The sequence below is a fragment of the Podarcis filfolensis genome (assembly GCF_964270895.1).
Source record: "Podarcis filfolensis genome assembly, chromosome: 3".
Lineage (NCBI taxonomy): Eukaryota > Metazoa > Chordata > Lepidosauria > Squamata > Lacertidae > Podarcis > Podarcis filfolensis.
In genome coordinates this window covers 73,753,493-73,767,941 of record NC_139606.1, presented here as the reverse complement: position 1 = coordinate 73,767,941, position 14,449 = coordinate 73,753,493, and the positions used below count along the sequence as shown (strand labels likewise).

The window sequence follows — 14,449 nt, the reverse complement described above, 5'->3', positions numbered from 1 at the left end:
CTGGCTTTTGTTCCATTGTCTGCTTCAGTCTGTGTTATGAATCAACTTCACATATTTGAAAAAGACCTGAAGTAGTCTAGCACATGTCTCAAGAGTGAAATCATCTTCCATTTTAAGGAAGATGAGTGATACTGGAAGACAATCTCTTCAGTAGAATTTATGGAGATCTGTGTAAGCACTGCAAGCCCAGATTGTAACATTAGCTGGGACGTTTGCGCCCAGAGGAACAGTGCTCTCACTGAATTGTTTGCTTCTTTTCTGGCTCAGTTTAGCTGGGTGAAAGAAGGAATCTGTTCTGAGCAGCCTAGCTTTCCATGCTGAGAGTTAGTGAGAGTTTCACCCTTCTCTGACTATGGTGCATTGCAAAAAGGCCAACTCATTGCTACTGATGCTACCTGTTTTATTGTACAGTCTGAGGTGAATGAGAAAATTGTGTCGGAACTGCTTGGCCCCAACAAAACACTCAAGAACCAGTCGGCTTGCTGGCAAGATGGCCGTGAGTTTATGAATAATTCGCATTGGGTTGTGGACAGCTGCACGAAATGTCACTGCCAGGTAAGGCATCAATGAATCATTTACTCTTCCCCACCCAATCACACGGAGTTTCTTTTCAGCTCTGCATCCAATCAGGAGTACATTGGTACCTTGGTTCCCAAAATCAATCCTTTCTGGAAGTCTGTTTGACTTCCAAAATGTTTGCAAACCAAGGCACGGCTTCTGATTGGCTGATTGGCCCCGGAAACAATGCCAACAGCTGAAACGGACATTTGGCTTCCAAATAACTTTTGCAAACTGGAACACTTACTTCTGGGTTTGCGACATTTGGGAGCCGATTTGTTCAGGAGCCAAGCCGTTCGGGAACCAAGGTATCACTGTAATGGGCTATTTTAATAGGCAACTATCTCTTTCTGTTGGGCTTTGCACTACCCTGTAATTTCAATTTTATTATTATTATTATTATTATTATTATTATTATTATTATTTATTTGGCAGATTGCCTTTGATAAACTGTTATGATGGATAGCCACATATTCTTGGGGTTGAATCAATACATCTGTGGAGCGGACTGCCACTCATGCAATGGGATTTCCCCTTCCTCTTCCATAACCCTCCAGAGCAGATTTTGGAGGAATGTAAGGAGCTGCAGAGTGGCGAAGAAGGGCAATTCCCATTGTGTGGATGGAAATCTGTTCACCTCACCCCATGTTGAATTCCTTGGCCTTTAGTAGCCTGGGCCGTCTTCTCTCCCTCATGCTGCACCACTAACTAAATCTGGCGTCATCAACCCTAATGGGGATGCAGCTGTACAGTTTGGCCCACCTGCTGTCACTGATGCAAAACTACAAGCTTTATTATTGATCGACTAGAGGGTGTTATAGCCCGTTCTTCTGTGTGACATCTCATATTGTCAGCTGCATAAGTCTCTGATGGAAAATAGCATGGTGCCAGTTGCACTTTTTGATGTGCATTTTTTGTCAGTAAGGCAAACTTAGGTACTCAAGCCTAATTCCTGCAAGGAACATTTTGCCTTGCAGAGGGTTGGCCTGGAGAACCCTTGGATCCCTCCCAACTCTGCAATTCTATGATTATATTACTTTTTCCTTCATTTGAAGAATGTCCTGCCAAAAGATAGGGTATTTAGATTGACTGATATTGGAGTAATGGTTCCATGTGTTTTCCCCCCCTTTGCACATACAGAACTCTAAAACGATATGCAATAAAATCACATGCCCAGCTGTTCACTGTGTCAGCCCTACTTTTATTGATGGCGAGTGCTGCCCTGTCTGCTCTCACTGTAAGTATGGCATGCAAGGATAGCTTATTGTTAAAAGCTTGCATAGTAGGGAAGTCTCAGCTTGAATACCTCTTGCTGGGTCTACAAAGAGCAAGGCTGCAGATGATTCCAGCTAGACTTCCTATGTCAGTGTTGCACACTCAACTAGCTATACACTATGTGCTGTTACTGCTTGGGTGATCCCTGAATGTTTTGCCACCTGCATCATTTTCTTCATTTGAGGAAACTACTGCAGGGAATAACATATGACAGAAGGAGGAGCAGGAGAGGTGCAAGATTCTGACTTCTGGGATGATTGCCATTTTGCTAAGGCAGGGACCCTGTGACCCTCCAGTTATTGCTGAACTGTAACTCCCATCAGCCTCAGCCAGCATGGCCAGGAGTCGGGGCTGATGGGAGCTGTAGTCCACATTGAAGTGATCATCTTCACACAGGGATTTCCCACTTCAGTTTTTACAAGGGGAAGAGGTTGCCGGTTTACTGCTGTGTGATGCTCATGTTCCATGTGAACAAACCAAGTATATCAGTGAGAAGCCTTGAGAAACTACCTTTCTCTCAGAGAGGAGAGAGATTTGCATGTGGAGAGCAAATTTTCAAATGGGACACTTAAAAAGAAGATGTTATTGAAGTAAATCAAACAAAAATAACAGAGGTACAAAAAAGCAACACAGTATATCAGGGAGAGACTTACTATTAAGTTGGTAGAGTACTTAAGACCATTAGGAAATCTACATATCACATTGCACTGTGCAGAGGGAGTCCTTTGTGTCTACCTTGGTTGTATATAAAATAAATTCCCACCAAACCACATAGAATTTTTCCAGGGTCCATCAAGCCTTTGGCAACATGTAATTTATGAGTTCTTTCCCCCCTAGTTAATGCTAAAATCCATGTATTATTATACTAAAGCGAATATCACAAGTCCTGTAAGGATTTCCATTTGGGGGCAACTGAGGTTTTGGCAGCCACTAGTAGCCACGTCAAGAGGTCCTGAGAGCTGAAACCTTTCAAATTGTTTGCCCCATAGATTTTGAAAACAAAGTGGCAGTGAGGCTGGAATGTGATGCTTGAGTATTTTGGTCATTTCTTGACAACTGTCCAGAATTTGAATACTTGTGAGCAGCCCCAACACAGAACACTATTGGAGCACATAGCTTTACAGACCAAATGGACAATATGCTTTGATAGTGATGTGTAAGTCAAACAATGCCAACAATAATAATGTGTAGCTAGTTGGGCTGTGTCTATTCAGTGCTTCAGGCTGTATATGGGCTTAAGCTTTGAAGAGCTAACCCAACAGGTGCATTGGTTCACCTGTTTATTTTGGCTTATTTTTTGGCTCCCTAATGTATCTGCAAATTCCAGCAGGCTTTTACATGTGAACAAGACCGTTCAGGGCACCTCTATGATTCTTCTGATTTGCAGCTGACGACAGTGAAGAAGGCTGGTCACCCTGGTCTGAATGGACAGAATGCTCTGTCACTTGTGGATCTGGAACCCAGCAACGAGGAAGGTCATGCGATGTCACCAGCAATACTTGCCGAGGGCCCTCCATTCAAACAAGAACCTGTTCCCTCGGGAAATGCGACAATCGCAGTGAGTGCTTTTATCTTTGTAACTTCTCCTTTGCTTCTCAAACAAGCAAATGCTACTCACCTGGAATCAATCTTGTATGCAAAAGAAACACATCCACACATGAAAGAGCTTGTGTGACTTTTTTTTTAGATTCATCAGATGTTAAGATGTGACCTGAACTACTCTCCTTACCCACAAGCCAAAGAGGTAGATAATAGATAATTGACAGGTGAGGACACCTCTCTTTGTGTCCCACATAGGACTATCCAGCTATGGTTAGCACATGGGGGCAGTAAACATATGGCCACTTTGACATTGATAGACATGGCTGAAAGTTGGTGTGGACTGTCAGATAATCACAGCTGCCAGTGGTATTTGTACTGCAGATACAGTTTTCCTTACGTTGCTAGGCATTAAAGGGGAATTTCCATTAGAGCCTTTGAGGATTTAGGGACAGGGCCTTGAACTGTGATTATTTTTCTCTCCTTGATCAGTACGGCAAGATGGCGGCTGGAGCCACTGGTCCCCTTGGTCTTCCTGTTCTGTGACCTGCGGGGTAGGCAACATAACTCGCATACGTCTCTGCAATTCCCCCATCCCACAGATGGGTGGGAAAGGCTGCAAAGGAAGCGGAAGGGAAACAAAAGAATGTGAAGGAGTCCCATGTCCGAGTAAGTGTTTTGGTTTGCATTCAGCCTCTGATAAGGCTGCAGTCTAGATGTCAACATTACTCAAGCTGAAATAACCTAACCTATACATTTGGGATCAGCAACTGGGGCTCTGTTAGACTGAATCCACATCTACTTGGCCCTTCAGATAAAGTGATAAAAAGTATGCATGCCATAAAGGAATCTATGGCAGTAGAACTTTCTGGCACACTATTTTAGAGGGTCTGCCTTGAATGGGCAACTTTTTACTCACTTTTCAAAGAACCCCTTCTGGAAAGCTGGTTGCTGTGCAAGGCAATAAATAAATTATGTAACAGGTGGTGTGGGTGGCATCACTCATCTGACCTCTGGTCTACCAGGAGGTAGAGGGGGAAAGCATGAGTTGGCATGGTGGAAATGCACCAGTGAGAACACCAGATCAACTCACTCTACTGCCTCCAATTCCTGGTAAGAGGTAGTGATGCAGAAGTCAGGTGACTGATGGTGCTCCACCACATGGTCCACTACTGAATCATAACATTCTACTAGACTTAGGCTGCATTTCTGTGCACATTTATGAGGCAGTAAGTCACACTGAAATCAATGGAACTCACCTATGTAGGGGTCCACTATTTGCTCAGAGGTTTCCTAGGTTTATATTGGATAGTGTAGATGTTCTATAATTGATGTTCTATAATGGAAGCCTAACATTATTCTCATTATTTGAGTTTAACATCTACATGAAAAGCATGTTCTAGCAGGAGAGTGAAGTCTACAGTTTCATATGTAACCAGTAATGAAATTCAAATAGAAGAACCTCAGTCTTATATCATGAAATTGGCATCTTCCTATTATGTTTATTTCAATGAAAATGGGCTGAAACTGCTATAGCCTGAGGATGTGCAATGTTTTCATAAACTGATATCTACCTTTCAACTACTAATTGATTCTTCACAACCTATTTGTTGATCATTCTTCCTGATTTGTTTGCCTACAGTTTTCAGGGAGGTTAGACAATGTCAGCTTTATAGTGAGCATTCATTCTGATTAGGAGGCTATATAACAACATCTTCCAGATCTTTCCTCCATCAATTTCTGTACTGCAAAATGTATTGGGGGTTTTTTTTGGGGGGGGGGGTTGCATGCGAGGGTAAAGCAGATTTGTTGTGCAAGAGCATCAAATCTTCTTTGATTGTGCAATCTGAATTTGCCAGGGTGCATCTGAATCCCACTTGCAAAATCACACCCAGTCTTTTCTATGAAAATGACATAATTCAGATTTGTTGCATATATTTGTATATATGCATGGGCAAAGTCATGTGGAGAGAAACTTGGGGTAGATTACTATGTGGGCAAAAATATGCATTCTTTCTTGCACTGCATTTTCCTTCCGGAGTGCCAGTTGTCTTCTTGGATTCAGGGGACTGAAGAGGCTGCCATCTACAACCCTTTTGTTTTAGTTACCCCATTGAAGTAAATGGGGTACTTCTGAGTAGGAGGATTGTGGATTATGGCCAAAACAGAATTTGCAGTTTGAGCAGATTTGCAGTTTGAGCAGATTCTTTTCAGGTTCCTTGACTAGACCAGAAAGACAATTTGTATTCATTGTACTAGTGAAGTGGCCAGGTGAAATAACTTCTTGACATCACTGAATGACACCACTCTGTGTGGTCAGTGTTTTGTTTTCTTAACTGTACTGTGCTTGCCCATGCTAATTTTTCCTGTTGCCTGTCCTACTCCAGTCAATGGTCGATGGAGCCCTTGGTCTCCTTGGTCTGCATGCACTGTTACCTGTGGCGGAGGCATTCGGGAAAGATCTCGTCTCTGCAACAGCCCAGAGCCTCAGTATGGTGGAAAGGCATGTATGGGAGATGTCATACAGCATGATATGTGCAACAAACAGGATTGTCCAATAGGTGAGTGTGGAATGTGCTGGATAGTTAGCTGTGTTCTAAACAAAGATACCCAAGTATACTTCATGCCTCACATGGGATCTGGTACTCCAAACCATTCTGCTAGACCAGCCTACGATTGTTGGAGCAGCAACTGCACTGTGGCAGAACATAGGATTTGTATGCAGCAGGCTTTGGGCTGGGTTCAGCTAATGGGTCCTGCCTCTGGAAGCTCACACAAGGACTTGCCAGCACAATGGGGCTTTCTCCCCACTCCCACTGATTGGCTTGGGATGTGTGTGTCAGAAGAACGCCAAGAACAGTGCACAGGGGAAGGAGAGGAGAGATTGCTCCTCTAGCACAAGCCTGACAGAACAATTTCCCTAATGCTATATTGAATTCCTTCTCTGAGATTCAGTCACTGCCATCTCCAGTTAGAAGGATCTTGGCTGAGAGTGCTAAGAAAGGCACCTGCCTGAAACTGGAGAGTGGCTTCCAGTCTGGAGTAGACATTTTGAGCTGGCAGTTTCAGACATACTCCATCCTTACTGCTGTGCCTTCGTATACAACTTGTCCTTTTGGCATCGTCGATCTGGGACTGGTATAAAATATATTTGTAGTAAATTTTAATACAGTTGCTTCGAAGTGGGTGGGGAGATTTAATATAGAAGTGATGTAAAGCTGTTTTTCTTCCTCTGTATTCAGATAAGGAGATTGGCTTAGTACTGGCACAATTAATGCTCTTTCCCCTTGCTTTGGCAGATGGATGTTTGTCAAACCCTTGCTTTCCTGGAGCAGAATGCAACAGCTTCCCGGATGGTTCTTGGTCCTGTGGTGCATGTCCTGCTGGTTACCTTGGAAACGGAACAGTCTGCGAAGACCTTGATGAGGTAGACACAGTTTTGGTTCATACAGAAATGCCATTTTGACCCCACCCAATGGAAACACTTAGCCAACTTCGTTGGAGGTTCCTCAGTGATATAACTCAATACTTCTTTCTGGTTGTGTGTGTGTGTGTCTTTGTTTTTTGCAGTGTGCAGTAGTGCCAGACGTTTGCTTTAAGTTAAATCAGAACCACCGTTGTGTAAACACCAATCCTGGATTCCATTGCTTGCCATGCCCTCCTCGGTACAAAGGAAGTCAGCCTTATGGGGTGGGCCTAGAGGCTGCCAAGAAAGAAAAACAAGTAAGTGCTGTTGAACGAAGGCCAGTAACGGGATGGAAAATCTGATACATCTGCTATAAAAGTATGGCACAAAGAGGGTGATGAAGTATCAGTCCTGAAGACTTCATTGTCTTGGAGCATCTCGAAATGAGCAAGAGTGCAGCTTGCATGTTTATAATGTACCCTTTACAGTGGCACCTCGGGTTACATACGCTTCAGGTTACATACGCTTCAGGTTACAGACTCCGTTAACCCAGAAATATTGCTTCAGGTTAAGAACTTTGCTTCAGGATGAGAACAGAAATTGTGCTTCGGCGGCGTGGCAGCAGCAGGAGGCCCCATTAGCGAAAGTGGTGCTTCAGGTTAAGAGCAGTTTCAGGTTAAGTATGGACCTCTGGAACAAATTAAGTACTTAACCCGAGGTACCACTGTAGATTGGAAACCTGACATTCAAAACCACTCCAAACTTTTTAATAAATTGATCTCAAAAGTCATTTCTTTATATTAAAAAGAAAAGAAAAGATTAGAGCCAATTGAAAAGGGCCAAGAAGGTGTAACAGTGCATAAGAGGAGAGGGATTAATTCTTCATGTACCACAGGATGTAATGATGGCCGCTAACTTGGATTACTTTAAAATGGGATTAGAGAAATCTATGGGAATGCTACTAGTTGTGATAGCTATACATTATCCCCAGGGACAAAGGCAATATGCGTTTCTGACTGAACACAAAAGGGGAGAGTGCTCTCACGCTCATGTTCTGTTTCTGGGCTTCTCATGCTCATCTTGTGAGAACAAAATGCTGGAGCAGATGGGTCTGACCCAGAAAGCATGTTCTTATGTTAGCCCTTCAGCCACAGGTTCTTCACTAACATATTCTTAATGCATTGCACTTGAGAACCAGCACATTTAATATACACTCTGTATGAAATAGGTCACTTTGGGGAGATCTTTATTCAGTGAACACGAGAAAATGCAACTAAATTAGATTTGATAAAAAGACATTCCCCACCCTCATTTTAAAATAGTTTCATTGTGTTTTACTCAGTCACTTCATAGTTCTCCGTGTTCTGGCTGACACGGTTTGTGAAGTCTAAATGTGAAACACCCGTTAATGTTAAACTACTCTAGCAAAGCTGTCAATCAAAACAATGGCAATACAGAAGTACCAGTCAGGACTTGTGGCAAAGAAATCACAGTCCATTAGGCTGTCTCTCTATGTAAAAACAAAAACAAAAACCCAAAGGCAGCTAAATAGCTGGTTTGGTGCTACATCCTGAAACTGCTGCAAAGGAAATGGGTGGGGTTGATTTACGTTAGTTAATGACATCCAGAATCAGCAGATGTAAGAGAATTTTGTGAAGTAATGTAAAATTCTGCTTAAGGCGACTCTTTAGTTAAATAAAGCATTATTCATAATTACTGCATTGACAAACGTGTGCAGCTAATTAGCTCAGTCAGTAAGGAAATGTTCCTTGAGGCTCTGCCCAGGATTTTAATAAAAGGTTGTTAAATCTGGGCCCAGCTAAAGGATGTGTGGCTCAAAGCTCAACAATATTATGGGAAACTAAAACTGCTGTTTATCTACTCTTCTGAATAATCAGATATTTTGGATGCTTCATGTGTCATTTGAGGGTAGTGTGTTGCCTGCTTGACTATCGGTAATGAAAACTGTTTAAAACAAGGCATTTGAAAAACAGACATTTTGGGCCAACTTAGTTGAATTCGAATTTGGCTTTGAATGGTTTTTCCAGCACTATGTGGAACTAAGTGGGTCTTGCCATCCAAAGCATCTCTTCTCTTGTGTTGTTAGCACACTTCTCACCCACAGATACTGTTGTGGTCCCAGCCATTCCAGGCAGGTTTTCCTGGTCCCAGCCACCATATATTGTCCTGTTCCTAAAGTCACCTGTACTGCAGAAAGCATCCTGGGAATTCTTTTCAAGTATTGTAACTTGCTACGATGAGGATGACATCAAAGCAAATATATAATAAACAAGCTCATGTCCCTGTAGCTCATAATACATTTATTTAGAGAAAATAAAATGGGATACCTTGCATCAAAGCATCACTGTCTCCTCCTCCAATTTAGCTGGGTCTGGTGCTGCAGTTATTTAGCTTCATTTAGCCCCAGACCCTTATGCCCCTACAGAAGCATGGTCTGAATGATTATGATTTGCTTTTTCAGGTATGTGAACCTGCCAATCCTTGCAAAGACAAGACACACAACTGTCACAGGTCAGCCGAGTGCATCTACCTTGGGCATTTCAGTGACCCCATGTACAAGTGTGAATGTAGGACAGGCTATGCTGGTGATGGATTCATTTGTGGTGAAGATTCTGATCTGGATGGATGGCCCAATCATAACTTGGTCTGTGCTGCCAATGCAACTTATCACTGCATAAAAGTAAGTAAGAAGCAATGGAAACACCATAAATGTCTCAATGAAGGGCAGTTGATGAAGGGCAAGTCTAGTGATAGCCTCCGGTGACCATCATTTTCTGAATGATTTGTTAGGCCACTGTTGAAATAAATATTTTTCCAAGGTTGGTAGGTCTCTCAGTTTAGAGAATCTGTCCATTTTGGGCTCCTAGTCTACCAAAATTATATTCCTCTTATGATCCACCAAAAAGATATGACTGGATAGACATGTCAGAATTGGGATCATTCCACTGAAATAGTTGAATGCACAATGTATTGTTGTTAGAATTAGAATTTATATACTGCCCTATACCCGGAGGTCTCGGGGCAGCCCATTGCTTCATGCAAGGGCAGTGCTTCTGTCACCTTGCTACACCATCCTTTCATCACAAAATACGGCTTAGTCAGGTTACTGATAACATACCCTCTCAACAGGTTAACCAAATAAACCAGTGAAAAGCAGACGAGTAAGTGCTGAAGACACCCTTTATCAAACCAATACAGTCAAAAACAATACAGCACCAAAGTATATCACACCCCAACAGCAAGTGAATTGAAGCAAACCAGAATTTTGTGCCTTAATTTAAACTTACTTTAAACTGCGAGAAATGCTTGTAACTTGAAGCTGAATGTGACTTTATAAGCCTGGGGGATGGATCTAGTAATGGATTTCTCTTTTCCTGCTTTTCCATGAACAGGGAGGGAGTATTAAATGTTCCTTGAGCATACAATTGAGATGTCAAATTCTTTCTGCCCTGGCTAATGTCTGCTCATTTGTTAATGTGACCAACTCAGCATATATGGTTCATTCTTTCTTTCTTTTTGGTTCCTGTCACCAGGACGTACTTCATTTGATTCAAGAAGAATCAAGAACTGCTTTCATTAAAAGACAAAAAACAAAACTCAAACATGCGGAATTCATTTAGGGGAGGTTCTTCCCAAAAGCCAAACCCATTATTTTTGTAGTACATATGTTGATTTAATAAAGGTTAAATGCTTTCCTTTAAAGCAATCTAGCAAAAATATAAGGTGGTAACCATCATCGGATATCATTCCACTTTAGCAATATAATCCAACACAAACCAAAGGCTGCCTAAAAGTGTGTGAAAATTAATTGAATACATATGCATGTTGACTTTAGAAAAGACTTCAAAATTCCCGTTTTGAATTTGCCCAGTGCCGTATTTTAGTCTCCGGAGAGGCATACAAACATTTAGTCAGAGTTTGGCATTATTATCAATTTGTGAAATAGAAGCGTGTGCCAATCTGGGGTTGTCTGTTTTTACAGGATAACTGTCCTCTTCTGCCTAATTCTGGACAAGAAGACTTCGATAAAGATGGAAAGGGAGACGCCTGTGATGAGGATGATGATAACGATGGTGTTGAGGATGATAAAGTAAGCTTGTTTTCATTAACCCATCTTCTCCTTTCAGAGGAAATAAATATGGACACCATTAAGAAGTTGTTGGTATATTTGCTGCATTCTCATTTCTCTACGTCTGTTGTCAGATATCAGAATTTAAACTGTACCATTTGGGATACCACTATTGCTTACAGATGTCGCTGATCATTACTTGTTCCACATTTCAGACCAACAGAAATTCTCAAAGAATGGCGCACTCTATGGGATTTTTACAGCTGTTTTGTTGGCTTGTCGTATTCATATGGGGAAAGGTTGAAAGACATTGAGTCTAGCAGAGTGTGTGAGAGAGTGATAGTCTTACATATGCCTCATTTGACGGTAATTTACTATTATTAGCAGTATTTACATGAAACCCTTGGGAACCCCAGTAGGTATATGCTATTTGATTTACAGAAAGAGAAAAGGTTGATTGGAAATATAATGGTCTCTGAGCTATGCTTACACATCTTTAATCTTTTCCCTTTTTTAGGACAACTGCCCCCTGATTTTTAATCCTCGTCAATTTGATTATGACAAGGACGAAGTTGGTGACCGCTGTGATAATTGCCCCTATGTGCACAATCCTGCTCAGATTGACACCGATAATAATGGAGAGGGTGATGCATGTGCGGTGGATATTGATGGCGATGGTAAATTCTTATTCATTCTCATATATTTTGTTTCTGTTCAACGTGGGAGAAACTGGTTCAAAATAAGCTATTGCTCTCACCCTTGTGAACAACTCTATCAAATCAATCCATGCATTGAAGGCAAAGGATAGGGTTGCCTCATTTGCAAAAAAGAGGACGCTATGACGACTCTCATTTTAAACACCCCTCCTATACGTAAGCTATAAAAGCTGTGATATATTGCTGAGGGGGGTAGGAGAAGAGAAGAGGAAAGTAAGCATTTTCAACCACCAGTTATGTTTATGAAGGATTTCTTAATCAAACGAAATCTTAGTGGTGTACCTAAAACTTATGGTTTGGTGGGGTTTACTGGGCAAATAATTTCATGGTAAAGTTTTTGCCATTTCCTCAAACCAGTTCTGGAACAGAATGGACTATTTGCATAGTCTCTCTGACAAGTCTTTAATGATCTTATAACGGGAAAGGTACTCTTTAAGAACCCAGGTCCCATTTTTAAGAATATAACATTCACTTGATATAATAATTTCAGAAGTAATGAAAATTATGGCCCAGCAATACCCATATTCTTTCTAATTATTTATGCTGTCAAATATGCTCGCATGAAGAGCCACACTTGAATCGCCAGCCAAATCAAATGTCTTCACCCAATGTGTTTGCCAAAACGCCTTAGGAGAAAAAAGGAAATTTCTTTTGGATGCTAGAATAATAAGGATCCCAAGTTACATTTTTGGCTCAGGAAGGAGGAAAAAACCAACAGTGACATTTCAGGTTATTAAACTGGCAAACCTGACCTGAACAGTAGCCCAGTACTGAAAAAACCTACCAACCTAAATATCTTTGGTGTTTTTGGAATGCCTCTAGGCTTGTGGTTTTTGGCATGACTTGGAAGCAGAAGCTTCCGTGTCCTTAGAGGGACGTTGCTGCTGCATTTCCTGGCAGATGAATCCCAGTTTTCAGCACTGGAGAAAAAAACCTGTTAAGCCTCAGATTTGATTCAATAAATGTGTAAAGTGTTGGGTGTGTGTATCAGTAGATATCTAAAACCCTTGAAGGTTTTCCATAGTATGGAGTTTCCATTAACACTCGTGGTTATTTATTTAGACATATCTAAATATCCAAGGCAGCTTACAATCAAAATATATATCATTGCAAAAAAATTAAAAATAAATAAACCAGTATTCCTGGAAAGGGTTTTCTTCTCGTCTCCTGCAAATATTGTAAGAATCAGCAAAAACTTTGATTACTAAAAAATAAATGATATCTGAAATCTAAAACAAAACTGCATAAACCTCAGGTCAGCTCAGGGGATACATTTCATAGTAAATTTTATAGTATTGATTTAGGACATTTGTTGACCGCCTAATCAACAGATTGCTCTGGACTGTTTACACAGAGTTCAAACAATAAAAATATACTAGGGGACTGCACAAACCACAAGATTTGGATCAGACCTCATTTTGCTGCTTCAGAAAACTGTTTGCCTTGGTCCAAGTTGTTTCATAAGCTGCCTATCAGAGTACTGCTCTCTCCCATTCACTATTGGATAAAATCTGAAAAGTTGGACTGCCCTATCTTGAAAGGTCTGGATGAATCAGCTACCTTCAATTGAGAATGGAAGCTGATAGGTCATCAATTGATTTGTCACAAAACAGGGTGGTTTTGTTCTTACCTTCTCACCGTCACCAGAAAATGTGTCAGGCAAAGCTTTTATGTGACCAAGAGTTGGGCAGGAGGGGTCACCACAGAGCTGAATTAGGGAAAGATCCACTCTAAAAGTATTTCACCAACCATGGGACCAGCTAGTACAACCCTACAGACTTTATAGTATTTGTAGCCTTGTATAAAAGGGGTTGTAATTTAGGGAAGGCACAGCAAGACAATCGCACCCCAGTTAACAAGCAAAGGACAAAGCAGTAGTGCTATCAGTTCAAGATATAATGTGTGCCACCTAGCATGGAGAGACCAGGCTTAAATACAAAAGCTCACTGGGTGACCATGGCCCCTGTCTCTTGGGCAATTCCAGTGAGAATAAAATGGGGAAAATTCTCATTCATGGTTGTGCTAGTTTCTTGGAAACCAGTGCATGTTGCTTGATGCAAGTGGAATCTGAACATAATGCTTTTGTTTGAATTGCTTTCTTCCCATCCTGGCAGATGTTTTCAATGAACGCGATAACTGCCCATATGTCTACAACACAGACCAGAGAGATACAGATGGAGACGGAGTTGGTGATCACTGCGATAACTGCCCACTGGTGCACAATCCTGATCAGGTAAGTAGCATATACATGGGGGGACTGTATGGATGTGAAGAACCTCTGCCTTCACCCTTGTAGAGGTACCACTACACCGTACTGTGTACTATTAACACAGGCTGCCTTTTGCCTGCTTTGAGGGATATTTCAGCAAGGCTTGTTGTTCCTTTCTCCCCTTTTCAAGATCTAAATTCATACCTGGTTGGATTTAGGGGTAAACAAGGTTTTTGTTATTGCAGAGATACTCAGTGTTCCAATTATATGCTTTTGGGGGTAGATTGTTTCAAGATGCAGGAAAGCAAGAATAAAGCAGAGCTTTTGTTCAATAGTCTTCCATCCCTCTTCCTAATAGGGAGTCTTCTAGTTTGAGTGCAGGTTCATACATGCATCCAGCAACCACCCTGTGAGGTGATAACTTGTATGTGTGACATCATACATCCAACACCACATGTGGAGATTCCACTCCCAGCCTGCAATATTTTCAATGGAGGCAGCTCACACATTCAGTTCCAAGTCATCCACCACCAGAATCCTGTGCATGTCAACTCAGAAAATCTGACTCCCAGTTTCACGCCAGGAACATCTCCTGCTATTTTCTCAATTAAAGGTAAAAAAAGGACCCCTGGACGGTTAAGTCCAGTCAAACTTGA

At 41.6% G+C, this 14,449-nt stretch overlaps 1 protein-coding gene across 1 annotated transcript in view; it reads left to right on the top strand.

The window, feature by feature from the left end:
* The window catches only part of THBS2 (thrombospondin 2), a 47,702-nt gene that overhangs the window by 16,908 nt on the left and 16,345 nt on the right, over positions 1–14,449 (top strand). Inside the window, exons 6-16 of the mRNA XM_083606004.1 lie at positions 412–555; positions 1,699–1,795; positions 3,221–3,391; positions 3,865–4,041; positions 5,760–5,933; positions 6,672–6,799; positions 6,943–7,095; positions 9,261–9,479; positions 10,782–10,889; positions 11,386–11,545; positions 13,699–13,817. Coding sequence (XP_083462130.1) covers positions 412–555; positions 1,699–1,795; positions 3,221–3,391; positions 3,865–4,041; positions 5,760–5,933; positions 6,672–6,799; positions 6,943–7,095; positions 9,261–9,479; positions 10,782–10,889; positions 11,386–11,545; positions 13,699–13,817 — 1,650 coding nt within the window. The remainder of the gene's footprint in view (positions 1–411; positions 556–1,698; positions 1,796–3,220; positions 3,392–3,864; positions 4,042–5,759; positions 5,934–6,671; positions 6,800–6,942; positions 7,096–9,260; positions 9,480–10,781; positions 10,890–11,385; positions 11,546–13,698; positions 13,818–14,449) is intronic.